The sequence below is a fragment of the Serinus canaria genome, chromosome 17 (genome assembly GCF_022539315.1).
Source record: "Serinus canaria isolate serCan28SL12 chromosome 17, serCan2020, whole genome shotgun sequence".
Taxonomy (NCBI): domain Eukaryota; kingdom Metazoa; phylum Chordata; class Aves; order Passeriformes; family Fringillidae; genus Serinus; species Serinus canaria.
The window spans coordinates 2,179,992-2,207,026 of NC_066330.1; the positions used below are offsets into that span (position 1 = coordinate 2,179,992).

The window sequence follows — 27,035 nt, forward strand, 5'->3', positions numbered from 1 at the left end:
TCCTTATTAGGGCAGCAGGATTTTCTGTGCTTGGCAGGGAAGGGTTAAACATGAGGTCACTAAAACCACAGTCAGAAATCCTGAATTTATTCAGAATTTCATAAATTTAACCCAGACCCCAACAATGACTAGAAAATTATCAAAATTCTGCCACTGAGTGACTGCACAGATCAAAGGAGCCCCAGCAGACAGATTCAAGAGTCAGATGAAATAAATCCTTAAACTATTTCCCATTTTTCTGAGAGTTTTTTGTGCAAGCTGTTGTCACAAAGTTATTGCAGCTCCCTGCAGGTGAAGCTTTAGCAAACAGAACAGCACATCTTTAAAGTGTATTAGTTCTTGGAGGGGATGAAGTGTCACACCAACAAAAGTACACATGAAATAAAAAGGAAATCAGTTAATGATTTTTATTAAATTTCAGTGTTTCATAAAATAAATATGGTTTATAATATCAAACAGTGAGAAATAAAGCACAAGCATGAAAAGCATGGTAACAAAAGTTACACTCATGACGGTGTTTAATACTCAGCACTTTAGAAACCATAAAGCCTTTAATTATTTACAAGCAGCAAACTATCTAACATAATTTACAAAGTTGCAGCAGCCTAGTCAGGGAGTCCTGGAAGGGGAAAAACCACGGAGAGACTGCACTGGAAGACCTTCACTCTGCTCTAGCTAGCCAGCACTTTATCCATCCCCCAGCTCCCCTGTGGACAATAACTCTCTGCCCCTTCCATCATCTCCAAGGTCAATAATTACACTGGAGTTAGAGATTTAGAGCTCTGTTCCTCTCGAGGACGGGCAGGGCCTTCTGCACTCGAGAGACACAAATTCAAGTAACACTTCAAAGAAAAGTAAACATGTGCAAACCCACGGCAGAACCTACAGGAGCTGCAGGTAGTAAGTGTCAAACCCAGGGAGCAGGAGCTCGTTAGCAGATTAAATTAATTAGGGAATAGCTACAGAAACCTGCTTGGGAATCAGCTGGGGCCAAGAATGAGACATGGGAGGGGTAAAAAATTAAAACAAAAAACCAAAAACAAACAAAAAAAAAAGAACTGCAAATGTACCCTGTTACCACAGACAAAATTTAATCTGCTGAAACACAAAGACTTTTAAGGTCATAACTCAAGATTTAATATTTCAACATGAAAAGAAATCCAAGCCATTCGACTTATTTGGGCTTTTGAAACAAATGCAAATGTCTCTGTTTAAAAATTGCTTTCAAATGAGAAAAACAAATCAATATATATTAATATATCACCCAAAATAAAAAACATAACACACTCTTCATTGTAGAGCATGCTGCTCGTTCAGAATAAAGACAGGACAAAGAAAGTAGAATTACATTTCATGATGTAATAAAAACATTAAAATCTGTGATCATTAAGTGCACCATCGTACAGGAGTAGCGTGCTCAGAGTGGAAATGTTCTATACCTACCAGCATCCACCTTTATTAAAGCAAACAAATCTTTAGGACACGACCTGAAACTGAAATCAGTAATCACTGGGCTCCATTCAGCTTGCCTTAAGTTTCAGCCAGGCACATTCCAGCTAGTAGCACCTGTTATGCCTCTTCATGATTGTATTCCAGAGATCTTTACATTTGTAAGCAATTTTTTATATTTGTTTTTTTTTAGAAAAAGACTGGCTTTTTTTTTTGCAATCCTTGCAATGCTTATCCTACACAGATCCTGCAAGTAAATTCTGTTCTGAGCAGCACAAGTTGGGGCTTTTTTCAGAAATCTGAGAGCTGGACTTATGTTGGCAGTAGGTACAGTACAACAACTGGATGTATTCAACAGTTCCTCAAAAAGGTCTGAAAGGAAGATTTCCCTAAAGACTGTTTAAAAAACCAAACCAAACCCAAAGCACTTCACCCAAGATCTGTTCAATCCTTCTACCCAAGTTCAGAGCTCGCCAACTTTTAAGAATGCCAGGAAAAAGGAGGGAATGAGGTGGAGAGGAGAGAGAATTAAATTATTCCCAATTTGTACCGATGAAAAGCTTCAAGTAAAAGGAAATCCACTTGTTCAAGATCTTGCTACATGCACAGTCCCTCGTCAGCTGAAAGCCACAGTAGTTAGCATTGGGTGTAACAGCAGATTCATCATTCATAAAAAACACTGGCAACGTTCCTTCATCCTCAAGAACTTGCATCCACGGTTCTCTGTCCCGAAGCTTCTTAAAAAATGTCTATGGTTCTGCACATTTCATACCAAACTGGAGGAAAATGGTAAACATGTCTTCTGTCAATGCAATCCCAGTGAGCCAACCTTCTCCCCAGGAGCTGGGTGTCATTTCCGAGTCTGGCTCTTCTTTGGCACCGCGGGTCGCTTGGCCTGCCACAGGTGGTTGTGGATGGTGAGAGCATCCACGCTCACAGACATGGTTTTGGCTGGGATCACATTAAACTGTTTTCTGTCCGAGCTGTACTTATAGAGTTTATCAATCATTTTCTTGGTGATGCTCTTTGGCCCTGTCCCAGTGAGCTTGTAGATCTCCTCCGTGTCGGGGTAGTAGCAGTAAAGTGCTCGGAACTGGCAGCCGGCGTCGCGGAACAGGATGATGTAGTGGTTGGCATCACATTTCTCCAGCTCCTGCAGCAAAAACAACCAGGTACAGGGGCTGTTCACTGGGAGAACCATGCCAAGCTTTAAGCTGAATAGTTGTTCCTCTTAACATAATTTTCCAGTCCATTTATAAATCTAAAAGCAGGACTCTAAATAAAAAGTTCTGAGTAAATACAGAGTAAATACGGGATTGTGTTTTCCACGTGGAAAGCAAAAACTGCTCTCTACAGGCACAGGACAGGAAATGGAATTCACACTGACAGCAGTGGGATTATGAAATCAGCATTACAGACCCGAGTGATTGGGAGTGCATTAAAAATGTTCATGTTTACCTCTAATATTGAGTTCTTATGTGGTTCGTTCACTTTTCCAGCAAGACAGCAGTGAGATATAGCATTGTGAATAATAGGTTTGTTGGATTTGCTGCTGGGTTCCTTAAATAATTTTGGACCTAAGGAAGATAAATAAGTTAAAATTTTCTGCATTACACTTATGAAAGCTAAGATTTTCTTTCAAAGAGAAAAAAAGAAAAAAAAACCCTCATTATTATTCTAGAATTACTTACTATTAGGGGTATTAAACAGAACAAAATACACTTGACAACTTCTCAGAAATAACATGAAACACATCACAGGTTTTCCTGACCTGGTATTCATAATAAATGAATAAAACAAACTAGACAGAAAGCAACTAAACTAAAACAAAGCAGGTACCTGTATATTCTGCCACTGAAGCAATAGAAGATGCTGTGGAAGCATTCTCCCAGTCTCTCTCTGTGTTTCTGCTGGGATTTCTGCTCAGAATGGGTAAGGACTCCATTGATTCAACTCTGGGAGGGAAATAAATAAAAAATTATATGCCAAGATTTTGGGGTTTGGCCCTGTAATCTCACGTAAATGCTGCTGTCCCTGAATGGAACAGAATATTCTCCTTTTTCCTCCCCAGAACACTCAGATTCTCCTTGCTAGAAATCAAAGCAAAACTCTGACTCCTCTGGGAGAAAATAAAATAAAATTGCAAGTTTGCACAGAACACTGCAGTTGGCAGCCAGATAAACCAGATGAATCCAGCAGTGCTGACTGTGCTCCTCTGCCAGTGAGGTGAAGCAATCAGCACTGAAGCCCAAAACTGTTTCATCCCCCAGGACCAGAGAAACCCAAGAGAACCTGGCTGTACCTCTGTGAGGGAGTGCCACCAGAGTGAACACTTTCAGGCTCAGTTGTTGCTGCTGAGGCCAAAGACAGACTGGAACCAGACTGAGCACTGCTCAAATTATCAGCTACAAAAGAGGAGAGGAGATGTCAAACACATTTGGTCACAGCAGATTTGAAACTCAGGGGGAGCAAACAAAGCCAGACCCTTACGTGTGGAAGAACACTTCGTGCCTGAATCACTGTAAGATTCCTCACGATGGACCGACTTTGGCCTGGGTTTTTTGGGCTTGGATTTGGGCTTCCCAAGCCCTTGCTCCTCCAAAATTTGCTGCTGTTTTTTCCTCAGATATTCCTGCTTGATGAGCTCTCGCCGAGCCTTCTCCTCTTCTTTCCGTATCCGGTCCTCCTCAGCTTTGCGGCTGCCACGGAACACAAGGACAGTGAACTCAGCATGGAACAACCTCCTGACCTTGAAATACAGAGAAATTCTTTTCTGTGCATCATTACCGAGCCTCATCCCTTTTTTGTTCCACCTCAGCCTCCAGCTGCTGCTTCCGCAGCCGAGCCTCCTCGGCCTTGCGCTGCTGTTTCAGGAGGAACGCCGCCCGTTTCTTGGCCAGCTCATCCTCTGCCTTCTGTTCATCCTGCAAAACCCAAAGGGATGGAAAATTTAAGGAATACTGGACAGTATATTAAGCTGCACATCACAAGATTGCTGATGATTCCAGGAAAATTTGAAGGAAAACTATTACTTTTGGAAATCTTTACATTTTTAGGATTGAGCGTAAATCAAAACCTCTTATTGCTCAAGAAAATACTGAGAGTTTTAGTGTTCCCTTTTTAATAATCACAAAACCTTCTAGACTGCAAAGTACAATGCAGCTATGATGTAGGCCAGGATGGACACCACAAATAATCCCAGTGAATGACAATTAGTCGAAATTAATCACATTACGAAGACCCCAAAAGTTAAATTCCCTGAGATTGAGACTAGCTTGACTTTCTTGAAAGCGAAATTAAAAGAGAAGGTATCATGTCAGCACGTTTGTGGTGTTGACAATAATCACTGCTAAACACAAATTAGGACATTAAATGTTTTGGGAGCTGATCTCTCTTTATCCAGAAGTAATTGTTTTCCACTGCAGCTTTTTTACACCAAAAAATTGCAACCAACGAGGGCTGTGCTCCATCAGGAGCCTGGGAAACACCAGTTCTAATGCTGGGTGAGTGTGTAACAGGGACCAAAGAGAGAAAGGTAACACATTTACCTTGAAGAAAAAACCCACACCAGACTTCTGATCACCTTCACTAATCATATCCGTGGAGCTATCCTGGTTTTCAAGTTCTCCTTCCTCTGGAGCTTTTAAGTCAGACAAATCTACTTCAATGAGATTAGCCTTGCTTCTCAGGGGCTCATCCACTGGGACATTTTCTTTTCCTGAGCCATCAGAAGAATTCAACCCTGTTTCCTTGAAGCTGTTATTCACCTCTTTGCTCATTTCAGACAGAATATTTGCATCTTTGGAGGTGGAGAGAACAAGTGCCCTTTGATTGCTCTCATCATGAAGTCTATAGGTATCAAAGAAACACTTCTCTTGGGAACCACTCCCATGATCAGGGCTGCTTTCCAGTCCCACTTCCGTGGGTGTCTTTGCCAAGCTGTTGGGTGGGAAAGGTCTCAAATGTGGAAGGTTTTCTAGGCTGGGTGTTGGGGTTTTAACACGTGCTGAATTCTGCTGCCTGTCCTTAGGGACTTTCAGCTCTGAAGGCCTTCCTGGCCGGGGAGTCCTTCCTTGGCCGAGCCGCGGCGGTTTCCGCAGGCTGTTCATTCCAGTTGGAGACAGGGGCTCAACAAAATGAATCGAAGGTTTCACCTTTTGGTCCTGAGAGTTACTTCTGGTTCCTGGGGATGGCACTGTTGGAGATTTCATGAGCAGCTCCTGCTGCTGGGATATCTTTAAGATGGCCTGCTGCAGGGTGCTGATTGTTTCATTCAGCTTCTCGATAGAAAGATCACATTCATTTATATCTGCTTCAGTCACGTTGTCTTCTAGGAGGGCAACAGAAATAATTTTACTTTTTTCCAGATCGTGCATAGCAGCAGGGTCTTTTGGTTTGTGTTGCTCAGCAAAAGCCAGGCTTTCCTGCATTTTTACTTTTACTACTTCTTGAGAATCGTTGAGCATTTCTTCTCTCTCCTCCTCTTTCACAAGAAACTCCTCAGATTTGGAACCCAAAGAAACTTCATCTAATTCTTCCCCATTGTGCCGGGAATACTCCTTTCCAAAATGTTCTGGTTTAAGAGGTTGTGGACCATCGGGAGACTTCCCTTTTTTAACAACATGCAGGAAAGCTGCCTTGCCCAATTTTAGTCTCTGCCTTGCTGATAAGGCTTCCATCTTCTTCTTCTGAGCCTCTATGGCCCTGCGCTTCTCTTCCAGCTGCATGTGGAGCTGCACCAGCTCCGAAGCTAAAAGGTTCACATTGTCTTTGTTCTGCCTGTTGGGGCTCTGCTCCCGCTTTTGCTTCCACGTGGTCAGCGGTGCTGGGCAGCTTTCTGACCCATCTGGGGTGGTTTTTTGGGAGCTACTCGTGCTGGACTTGGTCTCGTAGCTGTTGAGCCTCTGCAGCTTCCTCTCTGCAAAGCTGGTCATGCGGACACTGCCGCTGGCCATGGACACGCTGCTCACCTGGGAGATGGTGCTCAGGCAGGGGCTGGAGCGGCCGCTGGCGTCGTCCTTGTCCTCGTGTTCCTTCACCTTCATGTCCTCCTGCAGCTTGGCAGACTCCTCCTCACCAATGTACTTAGTGACTATAGGATGGTTGTCTATGGCCACCAAATCCTGGTCAGCGTCTTCCATGTCCAAGAGATCTGGCTCTGAGTCCTGTCTCACCATGGTCCAGGTCGTATCCTGAACGTGCAGGCTGAGACCTTTCCCATAACTCACATTGACTTTACTTGTTACCTCATCATCAGGTTTAGCAGCATGAAGAAAGAATCCTCCAGTGGATAGCTCCTGAGAGGAAGGATCTAAACTGCTACTAGCCAAAGGTCTGGAAGCTTCTATACCTGCTTCCCCCAGGGCCACTGCATCTGCAGAACTGGCATCTGCAACTGGAGTGAAATCAGAGCTAGAAATGGGAGTAAAAGTCCTATTGAGGTCGTGCTCACCATGACTGCTCGTGGCTTTCTTGCGGATCAAAGACAAGTGTCCTTCATTTAACCTCTTTGTTACAAAGCTCCTCTGTTTCCCCTCCCCACACTCATCCTCTTTATTGATGACCTGTTTCTCCTTGGCTGGTTTCAGGACTGCAGGCATTAAAGGCTCCAGGTAAAAACTCTCAGCTTTGCTTTCCGAAGGGTCACTGTTTGTTTTTGGAGACCACGCTGTGGCCACTATGCTGGGCACCCTGGCTGCTGCATTCTGCACCTCAGGGTCACCACGGTTTGGCCTTTCTTCAGATCTGATGATTGCAATGAGCTCTTCATCTTCATCCTCCATTTCTACATTGTTCAGCAAGCTCTTCCCGTTAGCTTTCACTGATGGAGGGTGGGGCTGATTTTTGGGGGTAACATTGACAATGTTGGAAGCAAGACTGTCCTTGCTGATGGACCTGGCCAGGCTAATGCTGTCACCAGAGCCAGGGTCCACATCAGTACTGGCAGCATGATGAAGAGCAAATGGTGTTGGCTGAGACAGAGGCCTAGAAAACAAGAAGAATCTACTGACACTCAAGCACGACAAGGTACAATTTGTTGAAATAAAGACCATGATACAGACAGCTAAAATAGTTGTTTTATTTTTAAAATGCATCCTGTACCACGAGTGATCAGCAATACCAAGCAGCAACTTCAGACACTTCCATTTTCAACAGCACTTGCTGAAAATCACGGCTAACGTATTTTCAATTGCAAATCTAAAATCAGTCAGCTCTGAAAGTGCACATAAGGAGAAAACAAAATGAAGTGACTGTCAGTGCAGTTCTAGGGCAGTGATATCACATTACCACAATCAAATTGTCCCAGTATCAGTTCCTCAAGCAATGCTGTAATAAATAATTACCTGGGTTTCTTCTCTGGCCACGCCAGAACTGCCCCTCGTGGCTGCCCATCGACGCGGGTCAGAGAATTCGAACGGTGCCGATGGCCTGAAATGGTTTTTAGTTGGTAAGAGTTCAGAAATGGTCTTTAAACCAGCACCTTTGCCTCATTTTATAGCAAACATAGAAACAGTATCAACTCCTTCCCCAACAGATGGCAGCAGAAAACAGATTTGCTGCAGCTGCCACCAGACAGAGTCAAAGCCAGAAAAAAATTAAAATCCACTAATTGTCTTAAAAGATCTTTAAGATTTACTCAAACTCAACATGCTCACCCATTTGTGTTACTACAGATTAACTAAATTCTAAATAACTTACAGAAATTAACTCACATTTTAATTAATTATTTTATTGACACTGACAGTCATTGTTTTTCAAAAGGCAAATTCAAGGCAGACTTACCAGGGCTGTCTTCTCCCTGTAAAGATTTTTGTTGCTTTTGCCTCAAAGGCAGCAGTGGATGGGAAGGGCTGAAGGCAGGGTTTCCTCCTTTGCCACTAATTCAGAAAGGTAAAAATTCATACTTACTACAAAGAATTCTTTTTTCTATAATCAGAAAAAATATCAACTTGCAAAGTCACACTGGTAAGTTACCCTCATCCTCCTTAAAACATAATATCATGAATTTTTAAGAAGTTTTTCACATGTAACGACACAAAAGTAAACCTATTACCTGAAATTAAACTAAGTTTCTAAATGCAGTAGATTTAAGACAATGCTTATGTAAATAGTAAATTCAAGACAAAGCAAAGGCTGAAATAACTTAGAGGTCACCATGAAATTTATGTATTTAAGCTGAAAACCCTTTTCATCAACCACATCAGATCATGCTGAAGTTTGTTTTCACAGAACCCCAGAATGGTTTGGATTGGAAGGGACCTTAAAGACCATCCAGTTCCATGGACACCTTGCACAGGAGCAGCTTGCTCCAAGCAAGTCCTTGGACAGCTTTGGAGCCCCTTTGGGGACTTCAAGGTCACCCAGTTTGTGACAAAATGACAACACAGCAGCACAAACCCCCAGGCTATCCAAAGAGAGGCACAAACAGAAGGTGGAACAAGATGAAGACACACTCACAGGTAGTCAGGCTCCTCGGGGTGCAGGTAGTACCTGCTGCAGGCCTCAGGGGCTGCCTGGGCTGGGGGCTGCAGCTCTGCTGGGCTTGGGCTGGCAGGAGTGACCAGGAAGCTGCGCTTGGTGGCGTTGGAAATGGGGACGGGGGGCCGGCTGCTCTTCTGCTGCATCACTGCCTTGACTGGGCACAAAGGGACAGCATCAGCACCACTCAGGGGCCAGGGAGGAGCAGAGCAGCACAGGAAGCTCTCAGATTGCTCAGGGGAGAAGGGAAACTTTGTCTACACTGTAACCTCTTAAATAAAGACCATACTGGTCTTTATTTAAAATATCTGTACTCTGCTGAGTGTCATGAAAGTTACAAATTCATAATTAATTAGTGGGTTTGGGGAGGGAAATTACCTGTTCAAAAATTATTCATCAAAAAATTTAGAATTCAAGCAGATCTAGGACTAATTTTCCTTCTACTTTACTGCTTTTCAAAGACCCCCAGCAAGAATAAACCTCGGGGAGAAATAAACCTTCCAAGGAAACACCACTAGGCAACAGTTTCACTGCAATGTAAGTGTTTTCTAAATAACATGCTATCAGTTATCTGTGGTTACAAACTTACCATCCTTTATTTCCTGGATATCTCTTGGCTGTACAAAGTCTGGTTTGACATTCTCAAACCACCAGAAGAGTTCTGCAATGAACACCATGACATTAGGCTGAAACAGAAAAAAAAAAGGAAAATTACAGCTCACATTAACAAAACACTCCTGATTTACCCACATTTTACTGAAAAATACATCTTTTGTTATGTTTCTTACCTTTAAAACCAAAGGAGCATACAACATGTCCTCCAAGGTGAGGTAAAAGCATTTGTTTAGGTACTCATTTGAGAATTCTCTCAAGAGCTGAATGTTATAGAGGCTGTCTGCAATTGATGTCACCTCCTTCAAACAGATATCTGGGAAGGAGAGAGGGCTGAGTAAGTTCTGGCACTTTCCCAAGGGATCACCCTTCCACCCCCAGCTCACAGAAACACTAAATACAGGAACTTCACAGACTCTACACCAGCACTGGATATTTACTGGCTACCAGTGACATTTCTCTACCTGCTCAGTGCCAGAGGGACAGGAAAAGGAGGAAGAAAACCACAGAGAACAATATCAGCTCTGCATTCATTTTTGAATCCATAGGGATTCTGTCTATCACAGCCAGAGAAAAGGTAAACAGGCTACAGAGAACACACATAATGACAAAATACAAAAGCAATTAAAACCAGACATCTTGATTTGCATATAATAAAGGGTTACTCCTAGGATTCACAGTGCTGGTTCCTTCTGAAAACACTCAGGAGCTCTGCAAGGCACAACATAGCTGAGAATTTAAAAACCAATACAAAATGTTGATTTGCAGAAGTTAATGCAACAAGGACATTGATTTATTAAAAACATTTTCTGGGGAAGAGAACTCAAGTTTTGCAATGCTCAAGAGTGACAATTTCTGCAGATTGAGGGAAACTATTTCATAATCTAGATTTTAAAATGCCAAGTTATGCCAAGAAAAACATGAGAATTATCAGCTAACACTGGTGGGCATGTACTCCATTTTTATGGCATTGAAACCAAGCTCAGTTATTTGAGCAAAGAAAGCCACATCATCTAAAACTGGAAAAGACAGGATTCTTTTGTGGCTCACAATATACAGAACACAGTCTTCTGAATACAGAAAGTAAAAAACCCAAGATCCAAGAGAGATTCTTTTTAGAATGCATATTCCATATGTGACCTGCCTCCAACCTGCCATACTCCACTACCCATTAAATGTGCTGCATTTTAAATTTTTCATGTATTTCTAGTTCAGCTTTCAAAGCCTGAAAGCCTTTTATTCCTTTGATTCCCTCAAAACCTTGATTACATACCATCCAGTTTCATTTGCTCTGGACAATAATAGTGAATCACAGCTAGAAGAGCAGCACCATCACTACCATCCTTCATCAGATCTTCCAGCACAGGGAAATAGGGTAACTGCCTGCTGGAGAGGTGGTCCCTTCTGTAACGCACCTACAGAGAGAAACAAGGGTTCACATCATGCTGAAGAGGCTAAAAGACAAAAAAAAAAAACAAAAAAAAAAAACCCAAAAAAGTAAAAAAAAGGAATCTGTGTTAAGCATTGAAAATTCTTTTCACTGGATCCTTTCTGCCATGCTGCCCCAAGTAGTCAAACCCAGCTGACAAAGTTGTGCTTTTCTCCCTGTGGAAGCCAATTCTGAAGGAAATTGTGTTTCCTTTTTAATCCTGGAATGGTTTGGGTTGGAAGGGACCTTAAAGATCACCTAACCCAACCCCCTTGCACTAGGGCAGGTTGCTCACCTGCCATTCAATCTCCTCATGCCCAGGAGCAATCTGTGCTGCTGAGTTCCTTGCTTCATTCACACATTTAAACTTCTTATAATCAACTGAACTCAAAACCCTTCCCCACAGATGCATGAATGCAGCAGATCCAAAGAAAGAGATATGGGGAACTACATGAGAACACTTAAAGCTTGGGAAAAACAAAACACAGCAAAAATCATTCTGGGGGCTGGTGATCTCTCATACCTTACCCACATCCATGGGTTTGCTGCTGTGTCCACAGACAGCAAAGTTCTCCCAGAGGGAACCAGAGCATGGCCCATCTGTGTGCAACACAGGTGTTGTACAAAAATAAAAACCACCTTTTCCAAAATCGTCAGAGAGGAGGAGGCCTTGATATCCCCAGCAAAACTCTCCCTGATTTACTAGAGATCAAAATCAGGCTCTGGTGCAAACCACCCTGCAGCCCTCAGGGAATTTGGAGCTGCCAAAGCCAGTCAGCTGAAGAACAAATCTTGGCATTGCTTCTTGCAAGTTTTGCAAGTTCCAGGGTTGCTGTTTCCTGAGCATCCACACACTATGGGAGGCTGTGTCTAAACTGAGCAGCAAAGCAGGTGGGAAAGCAAAAGCAGAATGCACTGCAGGGCCTGGCAGAAACACCTGGCAGTGCTGGGAAAACATCCTTGGACACTTTAGGGCATTGACAGCACTGGCACTGAACAGAATCTCTTGTCTGCTCTGCAGACACACCAATCACACTCTGAATCATCAGAGGAAAGCTGGGTTTTACCAACATCCCACACTTCCCAAGCCAGCCTGGGGAAAGCTCTACACACACACACACACACACACTCCTAGGTGTCAGTTTAGGATGGCACAGGCTGTGAAAAAATCTGTTCAGAGCAATGAAGATCACTTGGAGCAATGAGAACCAGTTTCTTCTCTTGATTTTGCATATGCTACACCAAGTTTCCCAAGGAACTCAAAGCTATCTCTGCATGCTAATGCTATTTTCCCTGTCCTTTTCCCAGGTGCAAATTGGGTTTTTCCCCAGCCTGGAGCACTCCACGAAGATGGGATGGGATGGGAATCATACTGTACCACACGAGCATATTCCACTGGCTCCAGCATGCAGTGAGATAGGGCATGCATCAGATCAGGCTTACACAGAGAGAAACAGTGAGATACAGGATGGTGATTATTCAAACAAGAAACAAATCAAAGGCATCAGCAACATCCACTATGCACTAGAAATGTGATTATTAAATCTGGTAGAATAAGTGTGCACACCAAGGGAAATTGGTTAGCTTGAAAGGGTCAGCATTTATCCACCTAAAGTAAGCATATTTAAAAAAAAAAAAACCTTCAGAAATTATTTTTCAACTTTAATTCCTCCTGTAGTTAAAGTAGATAAAAATATTTCTTTTCCAATAGGCTTAAATGGAATTTAAATCAATGACAGTCAATACCAAGAACCAAAAAGATTCCTTGTTTCTTTGGCTCTGGTGAAAAACCCCACAAACTTATCAAAGAGGGTTTTTATGAATTTAATTCCATTTTTTTTTTCTCAGCTGTTATTGTCTTAACCCTTCAGTCTTTTACACTGAAAATTCTGAATTCTTCCTTATTTTCTAAGCCAAGTGTTGTGGTTTGTAACCCTCCTGCTCATGCACACAATGAATGACATTTGTATGCAGTAACTGCAGAAACAGTGCCACTGAAATAAAGATTATTCCATTCCAACCAAACAAAAAGCACAAAATAAAAAGCACAGAATTGACAGAACCTGACAACAACTTTGAGAGACTTCAAAACCTGCCAGTAAACCATTAAAATCTAAATGGACTAGAAGTGAGACAACCTTTGTTTACTCCTTCCTTTAATTTCAGATATTTAAAGTTTTTACTCCAGCCTACAGATCTGGCTCAAACAAAGGATTAGGAGGCTGCAGTGGGACTGAGCTCCCTGTGGGAAGGCAGAGGGATCATGGGGAGGCTGCCTGATCACACCTGCCTTTTCCAAGTGCTCTGCCCTTTGGAATTAACAACTGAGACAACAGCTCATCTTCTCAGAGAGAAAATGAGTAACACCAGCTCCTGCAAGGGCAGGAGAAAGGGCATCAAAGCTAAGGAAAGGAAAGGAACAAAGGGAAATCTCTGCAAGTTGAAATAAACCCAGAAAACTCTGACAAAAGAAAGCAGGATTTCAGAAGCACAATTTTGTAGTTGGTTTGTTGGGGTTTTTTTAAAATATATAGTGGAATTGATATTCCAATTTCACACTTCAGCAGAAAGAAAAATCAGTATTTTGTTCCAATGTGCAAACTGTCTTCCCTCCCACTGTGCCAGCTCCAGGCTCCTTAACTGAGCACACAATCCCAGCAACTGGCCCACCAAACTGGGCTGGCCACTGTCCTACCCCACCTCAGTGAAGAGCAGTGCCCTGCTCTGACAGATTCACAGATCTGCAGCAGAGCAGGTGCAGGAGCAGTGTAAGAGCATTATTTAAGCACAAACATCTGAGTATCTTAACTATGGATTCCAAGATTAGGCAGCCCTTTAAGCTGCCCAGCTTTTCTCTCACCTCAGTGCTGTCATCAGTTCCTACTCACAACCAAACCCAGCAGATGCAACCATTTCAACTGGTAATTTTCCAGTTTGTTTTATTGCTACTCCTCCTCCCTCACTCCTACAGTGTGGAAGCAATCAGAGATGCTGCAAAGGGAGGATGCTGGATGCTGGACAGTATGCCAAAAGCACGCCATGAAAACAAAGCCTGATGACCCAAAAGCTCACACAGGTGTTTTTCAAAGAGCAGCTGAGAAGCATTGCAATGGAAGCAAACACTCTGAGAAGTTTAAAAAGCCATGGTTTTGTGGATGACAACTGGTGTAAAAGTAGTTCACTTACAGGTACTAATTTCCAATACCATTTGGAAGGAGACTGCTCAGGAAGCAAGGAAAGGAACGTAGGAATAGGAAAGGAACATCAGCAATGCAAGTTAAAAGCAGTAATACTTAAATGCACTTCAGCAATAAACACTTTCATATTTCACAGGCCTTGTAGCCTAGAAATTTAGATTTAAATACACTAAATGAGACCCCATTGCCAATAGGGTCAAATAATTCAAGAGATCCTTTAGGCCACAGATCAGCTTGTAAATTAAGCAGCTCTTTTTTGATGAAGGATATTATTTTCCATAAAAGGCACATAAAAAAACCTTCATCACTAACATGAAAATTAAACTGTGCCTTGTTCATAGGTCACACTTTGAGCCCTTTGCCTAGTAATGCCAATTTGAGGAAAGAATATGTTATTTGTAATTTAAGGTTTTATGAAATCACAAATTGGGAGTTCAGATAGACATTATGCTGGAGAAAGACCTATTTGACATTCTCCAGAAATGAAAGTGTGCTATATTTTGCAATATTAGTGCATTCTAATATAACTTCAAGGGAAAAAGCTGGAAAAAACTACAAACACACACATATAACATTTGAATGCCAAGAGTATCCTTCCTGGACAGAACCTGAATAAGTCCCTAAATACACACTGGAAAAATAACATGCAAAAAGAACATGCCCCAAGAGCTTTCAAAATATATAAGATATATTTTGTGCTGTGAAAGCTGAGTCATATTTACCCACAGACAGTTGATACAGGTTATTTTAGTTGAAACAACTTGTTTTCATCCTACTGAAACTTAAAGGAAAGTCAGGAGGTACCAGTGGGCTTCAAAGGCAGGGAAGGGCACTGATGACAGAGACAAAACAAAGTGCATGCAGAAAATCTCACTTTTGAGGATTGGAGCCCTCACACTTCCCTGACAAAGAAAATACTGATATTTAAATCCATTCATCATCAACACACAATATCACAGCTGAAGACAAATTTGTTTTACCTTTTGATGCCCTGGACTTTCCATTAGTTGTTGTTTTAATTTAATCTCTTTCTCTGTTATCTCTCTCATTTTAAGGTTCACCTAAAAGGGCATAGCAAGGAAAATGAATTAAAATACACCTGGATATGTTTCCACAAGTGTCCTTCTCGCTCCTGTTACTTAACAGTCAATTCATGCCACAAACATTAAAATTCATAGAAAAACATGGCACAGCAGTTTTCTAGACCAAGTCTCTATTAGCAGGAGCTGAAATCACAATCCTGGCTTTGCAAGGACACATTCCCTTTGGAATGTGACTCTTGTCACTCAAAAGAATTAGAGTAACTTAATTGCTGCCCTTGGAAAAATTCCAGCACTTCTGTTAAATGTTCCATCTAGTCAGAGTTAAGTCCATCCTCTTATTTAGCATGAAACAGTGCTTCACCTAAAAAAAAACCCCACCAACCAAAAAAAAAACCTCATAGCAACTTGTCTGAAAATAAATAATCCAATTTTTACAGTTTTTCTAAGTTAGCTCCTGATTATTTTCTTCATTTTAAAATTTATCAGCTTTATTTTTCCCTAAGAAAAACAAGTAGAAGAGATACTAGAAAGTAGATGCTTCCTAAAGTAGAAGGCATGATAGAAATGCACACGTAAGAAAGGAAGACATGCATCAGAATCCATTTTAAAAATCTGAAAGGTGACAAGAAAAGACAGGCAGGCTTTTCCCAAAGTCAATTTTACCTTGTTAATCCAGAAAACCATGGCATCCTCCAAATCATAGGGCAGTTCTTTTGAGGCACTGAATGTAGAGAAACGCTTGACACTGGCAACCACCTTCTCAATGCTGATCATTTCTACAGTGTAGGCCATCATAAGAGCATCAATCATTGCCATATGAGAACTCTGAAAGAGGAAAACAGAGAGGACTGGAAAATAAAAATCCCTTTTAAAAACGGTACGCTCTAACTGTATTTAAAACAAAACATTGCTAAGGTTAACGACCTAGAAATTAAGAGCTCTTCACTCCATTTACTATTTTAAATAGCGTTAAATAAAAAGAAGATGATTAGGTGGATTTAATTAAGCTAACCATTTTGATTGGTGCAGAGCCCAGATCAGATTCAGACACAGGTGTATCATCGCTCTCCATGACGTAAATCCCCTTCCGAGACAGCGCCTGGATCACGGACTGGTGTCCCTGCAGAGCAGCCACCTGGTCCCCCTTGAGGATGAGGCTGCAGACGCGGCAGTAGAGCTCGCTGGAGAGCAGCAGTTTGATCACAGGGGGTTTGATGTGCTCCTGCTCGTACTGGTCGATGTAGAACGGGTCCTTCAGCTCCTCCGGGACGTTGTCTGCAAGAGCCCAGAGAACAGCGCGCGTGGCTCGTCACCAGGAGGGAGCAATCCCTCCCCTTTTATTTGGGATTGTCACTGTTAGATCACAGGTTCAAATGGGTGGGCAGGCTTAAAATCAGATGGGCAAGGTTTATCCATATCTTCAAAGGAAAATCCCAAAGCATCTGTGCACAGCAACTGGAGAACTGCAAGGCTCCCTCAACAACAGGGGCTGGCCAGTCTCCAAACCAAGCCACCAAATTTTTAATGAATTTTGGCAATTCAGAAGGAAAAGACTAAAATCTTGAACATTTCACAAACCAACCAGCGAGCTGATTATCTGTTTGTTTGTCAAGAGCATTAATCAAACTCTTGCAGCCTTTAAATAATTCAAGCCTAGGAAGCAAAACCACTCCATTTGGATTAAGCAGGAACTTTAAACCAAGTCTAGAATTGAACTTCTTCTGCCTTGGCCCAATTTCCACAAGTTGTGTTAGGATTTTATCAAACTGATCCCAGACCCTGAGTGTAGTAATTTAGAAGAAGCTAAAATTAGCAACACAGAAGGCCTCACCCTTGCACACCACCAGCCATAAACACATTTTTACTACTCCCAGCACAGCTCAGAGCTGGCAGGAGAGAAAGGCACTAACAACCACCAATATTCCAATCACTCTAAACATGTCCGAGACATCTCAAATCCATCCCTTGCTCTATAGCCCAAAATAAATCCTTTTCCTCATGCTGGGTAATCAGCCTGGAAGCTATTGATCTTTAGAACAACTGAGCAGGAATAATCAGAGTCTGCAACTCCAAGAAAAATATTTTCTAGCCTCAAGTGTATTGTTTTAATAGAAGCCTGACATTTCCTAAATTTCAAACATAAATTCTATCTGATGTTATCCAGTCACTCTGAATATCTTTCCCCAAAGTCACTTAAACAGTTCATTTAAAATACATACATCTACACTTAAAAGAATCATTAATTTGGCGGCATATTTACTTTTCATTCAGCTCATTTCCAGAAAAATTAAATTTTCCCTTTCCAAGAAACTCCTACCCATTTCTTTGAGCTGCAAAATAAGCCACACAATAATTGTATACTGCAGAGCATTTGATGTTCATGAAGAAGAGGGATGGAGACAGAGTGTTATTGCATGAGCTACAAGTACATCTCACTTAGATAAAAATATGCAGCAAACCAGTGTTGTCTAACAGCTCCTGTCAGTCAGACAGTGCTGGCCCTCTTTCAAAATGGGAAGAAAGTTTAAAAAGCTTTCTGAAATTTTTTTAAATGAAGGTAATTATTTTTCCTTTCTGTGACACTGAAGGTGACTTTCCACTGCAGGTGGTTGGAAGAGACAAAATAAAACCCACTGGCACCACCTACGTAGCCTTTGTTAACATGGCTGCCCATTTTTAGTGAAACATATAATAAATTCAGATATTTTTAATCTTCTTAACATTAGTCAACCTGACCTAAAATCAAAGGCTGTTGAAAGTTCATTCCAGTTAATGGCCATTTCCACTTCCAGATAGAGAACTTGAGCTTCCATTTCTAAAGACTGAGGAAAGATGCAAAAATCCAAATGCAAAGCAGCTCGTATAATCCAACATTTTAGTTCATTTCAAGCAGCTACACCTTTAACAACCAAAGACACGTTGCTTTGTACTAGAATTATTTGTGAAAGGAAATAATACAAGCTCATAAAATATCCATGAAGTTGTACATCTCTGGCAGAGCATGAGCACCACTCCAAATTTTAAAGGCTTTTTTTAAAACAACACAAAAAAAAATGCAAATTGCAAAAGTCTGAAATCTGAAGCACTTGGATGAGCGGTTTTGTTCCAACACCTGCTCTCCTCCAGCTCGGGAACTGAGGTGACTGCCTGGAATTGGGCTGGAATGGAGGACAAAGAGCCCCTGAAATCCCTCCTGCCCCTCAGTCTGGATTTTCCTGGGGATCTTCCCTTCTCCATAAGGTAGAGAGACTGGGATTATTTTATAGACTGTTACCACAGCAAGGAAAAAGGTTTCCCTGCAGCACTGACAGGCCCAGGAGGGAAGCAATCTATAGGATTGGGGTCTTTGCACACATTACTAACACAGGAGAGGCCATGGGAGCTGAGCCCCCACGTGACAGGGAGACCTCCCACATCAATTCTGATTAAACCAGCTCCATTTCAATGATTTTTAAAAGCCTTTTCTAGCACTAAATGGATCTAGTTCTTACTGAGGAGATTCCATATCACAGAAATCAATATGTTAAAAAAACCACAAACCCAAACAAACAACCCAGAACACACAAACAAGAAAGAAGAAAAAACCCCCAACTTGTATTGTGTCATTCAATCTGAATGTCCAGTCAACAAACCTGAAATCTTTTTCTTTTATACTGAAGACTCCTCTAATTTCATGTTTCTGATCTCCATTTAACTGCTAAAGGACTGAATGGATTTGGATCGCCCAGGATTAAGGGTAGGGCTGGGTGGGAAGAACTTCTACTACCAGGATTAATAATTTGACTTCCTACTATCCCAGGAAGTTATTCATCAAGATTAATCCTCCCATAATTGCAATTTATTTCACTGTAAACACTTGCCCAGGTTTAGTTTTTACATTAGTACATAGAACACCTCTCTGTCACACACAGGAACAGTCCTGTAGCTGATTTATGTCCTGACTAATGATCCACAAAAAAATTTAAGATATAAAAACCACATCAAAGCCTGAGAGACACAATACTGACTTCACTATTTCAAATTTATTTCCCACTGGACATAATGGCAGGCACAAATAAATGAGAAATAAATGGCAGGAAAAGTTGCAATGCAAACAGGATGCTGAGTAAGTGCATAATTCTGAGTTGGGAACTCCCAAGTAGAATTGATGTCCTGTACTCAGTGCAGTTGTCTCAAATGGGTAACACAGTACAAAAAAAGGACTTTAATTGACAGGTGTCTTCAATATTTGAAATCTGCATCTGAAAGTGCAACTGAAGACACTGGTCTTACCTTTCACACCTGTTAATTATCCTTACCTGCAGCACCCAGGGCTGCTCCTTCTCCTTAAAAATGACAAAATTCCCACACTGCCAGGAATCCCAGGGATACCCTGTCACTTTTAGAACAGCTACACCCCACCAGATTTACCCAGACCTAATTTCAATCCCACACCATGGCCACACAAGCAGCCCCTGCTTTCATGGACACCTTTTCTCCCCAGTTTTTATGGATCAGACAAACCAAAGGTGTCACAGGCTTTGTGCTTGTCTCACTACAGAAAGTGCCAATCCTCTTTTGGAAGAAAATGTCCCAGGCTTTCCAAGCCCCAGTTTCTCTTAGCATATTTTCCAGCACCTTCTTTCCATGACCTATAACTGAACTTGGAGGTTAGAAAAGTTCTGTCCATTAAAACATGAGGTTTTACACATTTATGCCTTGGATTTTGGAGATAATCAACACAAAAAATTAACTCCTGAGAAATTAACACCTAAGCTGTAGCTACAAAAATTTCTGCTCAAGCAGTTTAACAAATCGTATTAAAGGAAACCAAATTAAATCATGTCCTTATTTTCTGCTTATAAAGAAGCCTCCAGTACAATTTTTTCATTCAGCCATTGTTTTGGTCAGTTCCATGGCATCAATGAGTTCTAGTATCTCAAAAACTGTCAGTTCTGAGTATAAATCTTCAAGTACAAAAAATCCTTGAGAGGATTACAAAAATAGCTTAACTTACAACAACTGTCAGAGAGACAATTATTGCCAGACTCCTTCCTTCAGGGGAGGGAGCATTTCTTTATCATCTCACAAAAACCTGTTCAAAGACAACCACCTGATTCTGACTTGATAAAGCAAAATACAGTAATCTGAACAAATTTGACTTATCCCTTGAAGTGAGGGGGTGGATCCACCCCAGATGTTATTTTACCTGCAGAAGCACGAAGAACTGGTTTCACCTGGAAAGGGAGCCAAGCTGTCCTGGTAAACAGCACGAAGCTTATTCACATTCTGAGTAGGATTTCATTAGTATCAGTATCTGTTCCCAGAATTATTCAGCACTGTGAATGTCCAGGCTGAGCACAAATTCCACCTTCTCAGCACTGAGACCACCAGAAAATAAACATTTTGTGTTGGTTCTCATTACAGCACTGAATTCTAAAGCCTGTAAGTGATCTGTAATAAGACACATGAAAATTTACATACAACAGGCAGGAAAACCCCAAGCTAAAGGCTTTGCAAACTGCTGGGAGAGTGATTCCACTTATTACCATATCTTTTGATCAAGGATAAAGCCACAATCCTGGATAAAGCAGAAGAGACAAAATAATAATTATGGGATCCTTCACCCCTGTAAACTTCACACAATAATACTCAGTGTTTATCAAACAGGAGCTATTCAAGAAACAAATGTTTAACTGCTAATATTTGCTAAACACAACAGCTTTCTTAAAAGGATTTTTACTACCAGCCTGAGAAGAAAGCTCACAGAAGACAAGCAGGGAATCCAGGGATTTAGGGAATTTAGCCCAGGAAACATCCTCACACTGCCTCTACCAGCTGGTAACTGTGGGGAGCTATCACAGCACTGTAAAACCTTATTTAGCAAGCCAGTTGTAAGTATCCAAAGACCAAAAAAACCCAAACTTGCATTTCCCCTCCAATGCATTCCATTAGTCCTTGGCTTTCCTGCCTGCATCTTGCCAAAGGTTTCAGGCTACTGTCAGCATTAAGTCTGGAAACTATGTAAAGCTCCCAGCCCTGATAAATAAGTAAAACCCATCAGGTCCCTTTTGAAAAATCTGAATTTTGGACACTGTTTTACAGAACCAACAATATTTACTATGGAAAGGGGTGGAAAGAACCCACTGCTCACAGCAAGCTGCAACACTGAGACACTTCCATATCCTTCAATACCTGAATTTTAATTATTATAGCCATGATGATGGAAAACATAATTTCCACATATAAATTAGTGCCACATTAAATCTGCTGAGAAATCAGGATTTTTCATTGTCATTGTCCATTTTCCCAAGTGCTACCAAATAAAACCATCCTGAGTTTGTTCTTTCCAACTGCTGCTGCTCAGAGCCCCAGGGGCCAGTGGGGCTGAAGGGCCAGGTCCACCTCCCACTGCTGTGCATGGCCTCATTCCTGCCTGGCAATCTGGATCACTCCAGCCACTGTGGAAAAGTGATCTCCCCATGGAGGGCTTGCCAAGGCTCCCCAGCCCTCCCACACTCACCCTCTGTCAGCTGAAGTTCCCCACACTCAGTGGCAGCTCTGCTCCTCAACCCTTTGAACATCAGGGGTTCCAATTCCTTGAAGTGCCTGTTTGGTTCTCATCAAAGTTTGAGGATGAAAAAAAGCTAATTCTGGTCTAATTAAACACCATTTTCTCAAACCACTGTCTCAGCTAAAGGGACTTAGAACCTTTCCAGAAGGTTTCCAGATGTGCTCAGAGTGAGAGTGATCCATGTCAGTAGTCCCAGATTTATTTGGGGAGATGGATGACAGCGAACGGAGAAACACCTTCCTGCATGACATCCTTCCCCTCTGCTTTCTGGAATCCTGACAAACAGTTGTAGGACCTCCCTCTGGAGCCCATCTGTGCCAGCCAGGAGCTGCAGGTTTCCAGGAACAAACCATCCAGCCCAACTCCTGTGCAAGAAGAGGAGCTGTCTTGCAGTGTTTGTGTAGCTGCTCAGTTGTTTGGCTACCAAAATTCTCTTTTCATGGCCAGAAGGTGAAAAAACAAAGAAGGAGGACTGCATCATCTTGTATTACCAAATAAAACAAAGCCCAAACTAGGACTTCAAAGTATTTGTTATGCATGCTCCCAGTGATTTGTCCTTGAGGAAAAAACCCAAAGGATGAATGAAGAATTTTCCTATTTAAATGCCAGCTTAGAAGCTGAGAATTCAAATATCCTTTAACAGCAAAGAGCAAACAGAGTTGCAGGTAGAACCTGCAGTGATGAATGACTTTCAGTAGCAGTCTACACCAGCATCAAATTCCTGCTCTTGACCCTTTCCACTCTTCACCATGAGCTCAGCCTTATCCAGATGAAAATGAAATGCACCAGAATTTGAAGGATTAAGGCACAAAATTATGTCAATCCATACATCAAATCCAAATCTAACATTTCAGAAAAATATTCATTCATTTGAAGGCAGTTATGGAAACCTGGTAAGATTTACTTCAGAACAGAAGTGTTTAATATTACAAACAGATAAGCTTTTTTTTTTTACCAAATTAACCAGAAAAAAATCTAAAATAATAAAAAGTCCTCAAGCCCTTTAATCTGCATAGTGAGATTTTAAATAACAAAATCACAATTGATTGTAGCTGCCCAAGACTCACTGAACAACATCCAATATCTTAAAACTAAAACACAGCCCTGAGAGATGACAGGTAATGTGTTAAATTCAAGTATTATTCAAAATTATAATCACACAGGAAACCTTCTTAAACCCATCTCTCTATGAATTAAAGAGGCTTATAAATTTCTAGGGATTGTGCAATGCTATTCCAGCAGTAATGGCTAACATGTGACAGAGACTTGCAGGAGCCATTTCAAAAATCAAACTACATTTCCACGGGCCACAGTCCTGCTAAGACACACACACAGACACCAATCCTCACTCACTGGGGAAAAAAATGACTTTTTCCTATTGTTTGTGGCATTTAAATGTTGTTCTTTGTAATCTGAAGAAGCCTAAATGCAAGGAGAATAACTGGCAGAGGCTGCTGCAGCCAGAGATCCCAGCTCTGCCATGGGAAAAGCTGTTTCTTTTTAGCTTTTAGTCACAGGAAAGCCAAATACTTTTACAACCTGTGTTGTCAGGAGCATAAACAGACTTGCCATTAAGCAATTAACTGGTCCAAGAGGTTCAGACACAACCCTGAGTGCTGGAGCAGACACCACCCAGCAGCACGAGGCCACCGAGCTCTCTCTGCAGCGTAGGATCCGTGCCAGTCCCTTCCCATTTAGGATCAGCTTTCCTTCGACACAAAGTCACAATATAAATAGTGCATCCCCAGGTCTGGAATCACTGTTTTATCAGGGATGGCTAAAAAGTTTCAGAAAATGTTACAAACAATTCCAGTAACTGAGAAATATTTACATCAGGAGGTGCCTGTTCTGTTCCTTTGAGTTATCAATGTTCCACTGACAGCCTCCCCAAATTCCCACATTTCCAGACGTCATCTGATCCCTGGGGGTTTTTTTGCCTCTTGTTGCTTGTAACAAAATACATTAAACACTGTAAACCCCATGATTTTTTTTTTTTGCCCACAATCACCAAGATGACAGAGACACTGACAGGGCTGGAAATGTTTAAGAAGAAAAATAATTGATAAAAAATATTCCAGCAAGGATTAATATTTAATGGCAGGAATGGACCACTTTTCTTCAGCCTTGTCACCAAGTAAGCCAGTGCTAATCCATTAAGCATATTATGAGTTTGGAGAATTAGACTTAGATTAAGAGGGCCACCTCATTTTCCAAAACAAGACTCTATACATGTTTTTATTATATCTTTTGTTCTGAGTATTGCATCCTATTTCTTCACAATGAAGCTACTTAAACTTGAGATGCATCTTGTACATCGAGACAGATCTAGTCCAAAACAAAAGAGCATATTTCAATAGCTGCCAGAAAACACTGCACAAATATACTCCAAGAATATTCATTTTTCCACGTTTGACAGTAAAAGTTTATGACAATGTGAGGGAAGGAAGAACTCCTCTATCCCCTACAACCCGCTCTTTAATGTCAGCACCCAAACTACACCTGCTCATTCACCATTTCTTTCCACAAAAGAAAAATGCTGCTGAACAAAACCAGACTAATTTTTAGAACATTTTGAATGTAAACCCATAATCTGATGCAAAAAGAAGTTCCAACTGAGCATACAAAGGGTGTCAAGGTGCCAGCATCTGTTGGCCAAGATGACCAGACAAGGAAGAACCTAAAGCCTGGAGGGGCTTGGGCCTGCAAGCGGTGACATAAAGCCCTGTGGAACAAAGTCTGCTTAGCTAAAGCAAGGATTTAAACATTTTGAGGCAGGCAGCTCTTGGCAAGCACCATCTGGGAGCATTCACCATTAGGTTTGCTGATTCAGGGCATCTCCTACAGTCCCGTTATTCCTGTTTAAGGTACCAGCAAAGATACAGTATTACAGGAGAACAGGCTGCCATATTATTGACATTTAAAACAAAGCCAAATTTAATTACTCCTGAAACATCAGGGGAGATAGAAAAAGCAAGAACAAAATCAAGAATGACTTCTTGACAGAGGTGATCTTACCTATTCCGTAGGCTTTAGCACAGATCCATTGTAGATTAGCAGCTATTTTTGCTCTGGCTGAATCATAGAGCTCCAAAGGGACAATCTCAACTGCACTATCTGTCAGAGCATCCATTTTTCTTCTGGTACTATCTCCACCCGCACAAACATCAACATCCACCATCTAAAACAAAAACAAAAGGCAGAGACTTTTACACGAGCCGACGATTCTAAAGCCACACACAGGAGAGGGGCTGGCCAGGCTGCACACAACAGGCCCGACATCCTTCGGGATTTCCATCGCGAGGGCTGATGTAGCGATTCCAAACCCGCTCGGAAATCAAAAGGCATCGGAGCCCGGGGCGAGCATCCCTTATTGTCAAGGGCAGGGCCTGGCTCGGCGAGCCCCGGGCCGAGACAGCGGAGAAAGGCGCAGCCCCGTCACCTGCCGATGGGATAAAGGGAGGATGGGGCTCTCCCGAACAATGCGCGCAGGTACCGCCGCCCCCTCCCCGCCCGCGGGGCCGCGCCGGGGCAGGGGCAGAGCCAGGGCAGCACCTGCGGCTCCTTCCCCCGCCGCGCCCCCGAGAAGCAGCAGAGGCTCCGCGCCCGCACGCCCATGGCCGGGCCGAGCAGCGCCGGGGGCCGGCGGCGCCCCCTCCCCACATCCCCGCCCCACCCGAGAGGAGGAGGCGGCGGCGGCAGCGAGGGCGGGGGAGGCGGGGGGCGCAGCCCACCCGGCGCCGGCTCCGCGCAGGCCCCCGCCGAGCCCCCGCCGCCGCCGCTCCCCCCCGCCCGCCGCGGCCTGCAGGCCCCGCCGCCTCACCTTGCCGCGCTACCGCTGCCTCATCCCCGGCGCGAGAAGGGGGCACGGCGGTGCCCGGAGCCCCGGCGGGGCGGGGATGGGGAGGCTCGGCGGGCCCAGCGCCCGGTGCCGGTGCGGGAGGCACGGACGGAGCCGCCGCCACCGCCGCCGAGGGGCCGCGGCTGCCACAGCGCTCGGGGCCGCGCGCGCGCGCGCATGCGCCCGCCTCCCGCCCCGCGCGCGCGCCCGCGCCCTCTCTCCGACCCCCCCCCTCCAGCCGCTCCCGCCGCTCCCGCCTCGCCCGGCCTGGGGCGCGCGCGCGCGCGCTCGGCGGGAAAAGGGAGAGGCGGGAGGGAGCGGGGAGGGGAGGCGGGAGAGCCTGCGCGTGCGCGCGCGCGCGGGGTGCACGGCTGCCCGCCGCCCGCGCGCGCGCGCCGGGCAACCGTTGCCATGGCGACCGCGCCCGGCCCGCGCGCGCGGGGAGCGCGGACCCGCCCCTCACGGGCGCACGGCCCGCGCGGCCCCTCACGGGCGCACGGCCCCTCACAGAGCCACGAACCCTCACGGGCTCACGGCCCCTCACGGAGCCACGAACCCTCACGGGCACACGGCCCCTCACGGAGCCACGAACCCTCATAGAGCCACGGCTCTGGCACACCCACGATCCTCATGGAGCCGCCCCACCTCACGCACCCAGAACCATCCCAGTCCTCCTGCCCTCACAGCTCTGCCGCCCACATCCCCTTCACCATCCTGAGGGGCAGGTGGTGACCAGGGCTGCCAGGGGAACACCAGGGTCCAGCCTGTAGGGGTCATGATGGAGAAAGAGCTGTTTTGGTTAAAAATGGGGTGAACGAAAGTGACTTGAGCTGTGTCCCACTCCAGTGACCTGTCAGGCAGGTCCTGGCCCTCCAAACCCACAGCCCAGGGGAAATGTGGGTCTGTAGGGGTTTGGGAATCAGCTCCTGGGCAGGAGGTGGAATTGGGGCTGTTGAGCCCCCATCCCCATCCTCACCCTATGGAGCCACATCCCAGCCTTCCCTTTGGATGCAGGGAAGCACGGAATCGCCTCTCCACAAAAACCACCAGCTGTAGGAACCTTTAGATGCCTGATAGATTCCTCTGTACCAAAGCAGTCATTTTATTAAGTGCGGGAACAGCTGAAATTTTTCTCTGCTGTCAGCACAGTTCAATAAAACATTGGGTTTGTATCAAAAAGTATCAGCAATACTTTTCTTCATGGTATTACAAATAATGTCCTTCAAGATTTGCTGAGTTACTCTCTGCTCACCATCAAAGGATGTCAGACGGTTTTTCAGGCTGAAGCCTGACTTACACATCTTATGTTTCTCGGCAAAAAGAGAATTTCTTTCCCTGCTTTATGTCATGACCTGTAATAACAGCAAGAAATGTGTAAAATGTTCAAGTTGTGGGGTTCTTTGCTGTTAGACACACTCTTGTCTCCCAGCCCTAT

General features: G+C 43.5%; 1 protein-coding gene across 1 annotated transcript; it reads right to left on the bottom strand.

The window, feature by feature from the left end:
- Positions 1–392: 392 nt before the first annotated feature.
- Positions 393–25,740, bottom strand: CAMSAP1 (calmodulin regulated spectrin associated protein 1). Its single transcript, XM_050980985.1, has 18 exons — positions 25,583–25,740; positions 24,778–24,940; positions 16,222–16,484; positions 15,873–16,034; positions 15,147–15,227; positions 10,814–10,955; positions 9,717–9,856; positions 9,518–9,614; positions 8,908–9,085; positions 8,233–8,327; positions 7,794–7,878; positions 4,998–7,434; positions 4,237–4,373; positions 3,940–4,148; positions 3,752–3,854; positions 3,289–3,404; positions 2,908–3,026; positions 393–2,602 (listed from the first exon to the last, which is right to left on the bottom strand). The coding sequence occupies exons 2-18, from the start codon at positions 24,938–24,940 to the stop codon at positions 2,300–2,302; spliced, it is 4,830 nt and encodes a 1,609-aa protein (XP_050836942.1). The 5' UTR covers positions 25,583–25,740; the 3' UTR covers positions 393–2,299.
- Between the last annotated feature and the right edge of the window lie 1,295 nt (positions 25,741–27,035).

Excerpts from the sequence above, each read along its gene's own strand:
- CAMSAP1 (XM_050980985.1), bottom strand. The coding sequence starts at position 24,940 with ATGGTGGATGTTGATGTTTGTGCGGGTGGAGATAGTACCAGAAGAAAA. Across the intron at positions 10,956-15,146 it reads AAAGTCCAGGGCATCAAAAG|GTGCGTTACAGAAGGGACCA; the intron begins GTAAAACAAATT and ends TTCTCTCTGTAG. Across the intron at positions 3,405-3,751 it reads GGTGGCACTCCCTCACAGAG|AGTTGAATCAATGGAGTCCT; the intron begins GTACAGCCAGGT and ends TTTCCCTCCCAG.